Source organism: Perca flavescens, chromosome 1 (assembly GCF_004354835.1).
Source record: "Perca flavescens isolate YP-PL-M2 chromosome 1, PFLA_1.0, whole genome shotgun sequence".
Classification (NCBI taxonomy): Eukaryota; Metazoa; Chordata; class Actinopteri; order Perciformes; family Percidae; genus Perca; species Perca flavescens.
In genome coordinates, this window is record NC_041331.1 from 14584261 (window position 1) to 14589260 (window position 5000).

Genomic DNA, 5000 nt, shown 5'->3' on the forward strand with positions numbered 1-5000 from the left:
CTTACCAGATGCCCGAACCACCTCAACTGGCTCCTTTCGACGCAAAGGAGCAGCGGCTCTCTCCGAGCTCCTCACGGATGACTGAGCTTCTCACCCTATCTCTAAGGGAGACGCCAGCCACCCTCCTGAGGAAACCCATTTCGGCCGCTTGTACCCTGGATCTCGTTCTTTCGGTCATGACCCAGCCTTCATGCCCATAGGTGAGGGTAGGAACGAAAACTGACCGGTAGATCGAGAGCTTTGCCTTCTGGCTCAGCTCTCTTTTCGTCACAACGGTGCGATAGATTGAATGCAATACCGCACCGCTGCGCCCGATTCTCCGACCAATCTCCCGCTCCATTGTCCCCTCACTCGCGAACAAAACCCCAAGGTACTTGAACTCCTTCACTTGGGGTAAGGACTCATTCCCTACCTGGAGAAAGCATTCCATCGGTTTCCTGCTGAGAACCATGGCCTCCGATTTAGAGGTGCTGATCCTCATCCCAACCGCTTCACACTCGGTTGCGAACCGATCCAGTGAGTGCTGAAGGTCGCAGGCCGATGATGCCATCAGGACCACATCATCTGCAAAGAGCAGCGATGAGATCCCCAGCCCACCAAACTGCAACCCCTCCCCACCCCGACTACGCCTCGATATCCGAAGGATGAGACCTGTGGACTTCAAACGGAGAAGTCTCTGCCAAAGCCAGAGGCAAAACAGGCAAGGTAAGGACAGCATTGTAATTAAGTTTAAATGTGTTCCACTGACAGCGAATATAACAGCGACTCACACTGTAATCACATAATGACTTAATGGGGAGTGGGGTGTATTTTTCAGTTTATACTTTTCATTCAATCAATTTGGGTGTAAAAGCTCAAGTAAAGAGTGTATAAGTCCAAAAAAGGCAATGGAGCACCTCCATGATTTGCTATATCACATTTTCAGAGTCCTCGTAACACACTGGTTAAGGGTGGATTTCACTTTAAGTGTTCATGGAAGACATAAAATGAAAAGCATAAAAAGCAGCAGTACACCCCATTGTTTTATTAGTAATGAGAGGGAGCGGTTTGCTCATCATGTCTTCTGTAGATGCTGGGGCGTCGGACTGGGGGGAAAAAGGGGACTAAGTACCCAGGGCCCTCATGTGAGGAGGGCCTAAAAAGATGCTAGAATGAATAGCTGTGGATGTGGGGAGGGGCCCATAGAAAATGCCTTTCTAGAGGGCCCAGAATGTTGTGCTACGCCCCTGTGTAGATTTGAGACAAAATATGCCTTTGTTGCTATAAATGCATGCTGCATAAACACAATAGACTGATGCCAATGTTATGTGTGTGTATGTATGTATGTATGTATATATATATATATATATATATATATATATATATATATATATATATATATATAGTGGGAGTACGAGGCCTTGTATTTGTGTTTCAGTGGTTTTTCCTGTGGTGCATACTGCCTCTAGTGAGAAATACTGTAAACTGGCAGAGAGATTCTGGTGAAAAGGTGCTGTCTGACCTCTGCTGGTAAGAGGGAATATTGCAACAATCTTTACAGACAAGGCCCAAAATGCATGGTCAACTCAGTCAAATACAATATATCAGCAAGGGAATTATGGCCATCCTTCTAACACATACAACTGTCCAGATTGTGTCTACGCAACCATAAATCAGTAATTCACAGTGATTTAAACTCACAAGTGTGTTCCTATCTGGAGGACAATTATGTTATTGTGTGTTTTTGTCCCAAACTGTGTGGTCTTGGATAAGATAGGCTTCTGGATGTCTATAAAATCACAATCCACTATGCCAACACTATTACATGATGAGACAGAATTTGGTCTTTAGCATAGGGAGTGGGAAAGCCAAGAGGAGGAGGACAATGGGAATTCTAAGAGTTCTAGCAGTCAACACATAATAACAACAAAAACAGTGTCAAACTGTCCTCCAAGCCAGCCAAAAGCGAATCACACATTGTGTGCCTGTGTTTCTGCAACTACTTGTACTTGGATCACAAATCAACCAACACTGACACTCAACTCGAGAAAAATAAAATCCTCCACGTCACATGTAACAAAAGTAACTTCGTAAAGCATCACGGCGGTTCGTGTGGCACCATTTTACACTTATCTTTCTGTCCATCACTTCCCCTTAAGCCTATTTAGGATAATATGAGAGACAGCCTGGTTTCAGAACTGAACTGCCACCCATATCGGCAATTCAGTATGAAGTTTTAAAAGAAATGTAGTTTTGGTATTATACTCTTAATTCTGCTATGGTGAAATGTTTCACTGACCTGTTCTCTGAACTGCTCCTGAGACAGGCAGTCGGTCACGTTGACGCAGCCCAACAGACAGCCAGTGGGGTAGTCTTTGGGAAACCTGGGCTCTGCACAGAAAACAAAGGGAAATCAAAGGTCCAATCAAACTTTGGGGCAGTGGTTTCCAAGATGTGTGCACTTCAATTGAAGTGCTGTATGCAAGACCTCTAGAAGCTCATCACTTCCAGTATTCATATTCTTATATCCCTGATTTGCTGTGTACAGCGTATGCACCTTTCTTGTAGATATGGCGGTAGATGGCTTCAACCTCAGCAATCTCCTGAGGAGTCGGCTTCTTGGCTGCAGCAGCAATCCAAAGACGACCCCGATGGGATGTGTACCAAGTTCGCCCCTCAACCCTACACACACACACACACACACACACACACACACACACACACACACACACACACACACACACACACACACAGACACACACACACACACACACACACACACACACAGACACAGACACAGACACAGACATGTTATCTCTGCTTTCATTGGCCTGATGGAAACACAAGTTGTCATGAGTTTTAAACTGTGGAGTTTTAAGTTAGTACTGCAATTGGTTTATCTTATATCTTAAAGCTAATTTGGGATTTTGTTTGCTCCTTACCGCTTGATGCCTTTGACCAGCAGCGTGGCCCACGGTTGGTGCATGCTGAGGCACCAGCCCCCGTCGGACATCTCCTGAAGGTCTTTGTCTTGGAGCCGCAACTTGCAACGTTGTTCTCCTCCCTTGTCCTCTGCCGAGCTCTTTCCCTGCTTTAGATTTCTCTTGTGGCTTCCACTGCCTCCAACATCCACCCACTGGGAAGTGCATTCATTGTCATATCATTTTCATTAGTAGATTCAGTGTGAATAATATGCACAACTTTCATGATGGGAAAAAAAAAAAAGTACAATATAAACTCAGGACACGTGAGAGAAACAGCTGTCGATTTCAACCCATTTTACTGACGTTCCAATTAAATTGAATAATGACACATATGAGTAGTCTAAAGAAGAAATGTATGCAGTTTTGAAAATGTACCACAGGGTGACACCATTGTTCCTCCCGGTATAAAGAAATGACCTACCTCTGGTGCAGACTGCATTATGTTGGGGTTGACCAGCTCTCCGAGGGTCTGCCTTCCACCTTGTCTTTCAGAGTACATTGGCGATTTTGACGTAGAGTCGCTGTTCATAGCCATGAGGGTCTCATCCAACCTAATTTGCATTAACATTTCAAAAAGAGACGGCGTTGAGCATGGCTACGCAACACAAATCTGCCCTTGCAGCCTGGTTTCAAGTGTTGTCAGATTGTCTTACTTGTTGTAGTACTCATTAAGGTTGTTTCCCTCATCGACCACTTGTCTGCCAGCAAAGTCCAACGTGATCTTTCGGTCCTTGCGAGAGGCATGGCGAAGTTCTCTCAGCTCCTCCTCCTTTTTCCTCAGCTTTTCTCGCTCGTTGGGCGACAACCACTGATTGGATTCAGTGGCAAAGTAATCCGACTCATCATCCAGAACCTGCGTTCTCCTGACACTGGAGTTTAAGGGGACAGCATATAAAAAGGTAGCGTTGTCACCAAGTTTCAGGATTATCTTCGGCAGTAGTCCAAAAAAAAAAAAAAGTCTGGTTAAAGTGTTGACGTTGCACACCAAGCGTGTTTTATGGTACCTATTCTTGTCGTATTCCAGCAGTTTGTCTTTGTGCTGGACAGCCTTCTCCAAGCCAGCCTTCATCTGTGCCTCTTGGTGTGGAAGATAATCTCTTTCTCCACCGTCTGTCACCAAAAAATAAAAAAAACATATTCATAGCATTGATAGACGTCATTATTTCATAGATTTTAGTATTTCAAAATTCGGACTAGTTTTGACTCGCACCTCCCATAAGCTTCTTTCTCAGTTTCTGGCTTTTGTTGGAGTCTCGTTGCAGGATCTCCTGCTCCTCTCTTGTGCAGACCTGAATCAGAGAAAACATGTGAGTAAAGAATTCTAAAATAGAAAATAAGGATTGTCAGCACCACAAGTAGATTGATTAAAAAAAAAAAAAAAAAAAGAAGAAGAAGAACTGAATTCAAGGACTAAAAACTCTTGCGTACCAGACTTCCACAGAAGAGACAGGGTCCGGAGCCCTCTTGCTCACACACGATACGACCACAGCTGATGCAGTTGTTGATAAGTTTGTGCTTTTGGGCAAGGCACTCACAGGCGTGTCGCCCGGGGAGTAAGATAGACAGCTTGTCTTGTCCCTCTTTAGCATAGAGACTGACAAACTTACTTTTCTTCTTTGTTGAAGAAGTACTACTGTTTTCCTGGGCCTGAGAAAGTAGCAAATGAAGGGATGGAACAGATTAGCACTGCGACAAAAAATGAAATGGGTCATCTACAAATGAACTTCATGTCACAGGAAAAATGTTTGGGCCAATGTGGACTCACCCTCATCAGATCAATGGGTGTTTTGACTGCCTCTGGCTCAGGTTCTGTTTGGCTCACAGTCATCGCTTCCTGTTTGTTACGGCCCTTGCGTTTAGACTTCTTCTGGGTATCTTTGGACATGTCTTGTGAATCTAGACAAGTAGAGCAAATCAACAAAGAATGTGGATAGCGCGTTTGAGAGAAACTTTGATATTTCAGTAATTACATTTCCATTCAGAATACATGTAATCATTACAATTGATAGATATATAGATATATATATATATATATAT

General features: G+C 44.0%; 1 protein-coding gene across 1 annotated transcript in view; it reads right to left on the reverse strand.

Moving 5' to 3' along the window:
* The window catches only part of trip4 (thyroid hormone receptor interactor 4), an 84406-nt gene that overhangs the window by 77600 nt on the left and 1806 nt on the right, over positions 1 to 5000 (reverse strand). Inside the window, exons 3-11 of the mRNA XM_028575691.1 lie at positions 4729 to 4859; positions 4392 to 4610; positions 4174 to 4252; positions 3968 to 4073; positions 3617 to 3832; positions 3385 to 3514; positions 2922 to 3115; positions 2537 to 2661; positions 2279 to 2370 (exon numbers count right to left, since the gene is read on the reverse strand). Coding sequence (XP_028431492.1) covers positions 2279 to 2370; positions 2537 to 2661; positions 2922 to 3115; positions 3385 to 3514; positions 3617 to 3832; positions 3968 to 4073; positions 4174 to 4252; positions 4392 to 4610; positions 4729 to 4859 — 1292 coding nt within the window. The remainder of the gene's footprint in view (positions 1 to 2278; positions 2371 to 2536; positions 2662 to 2921; positions 3116 to 3384; positions 3515 to 3616; positions 3833 to 3967; positions 4074 to 4173; positions 4253 to 4391; positions 4611 to 4728; positions 4860 to 5000) is intronic.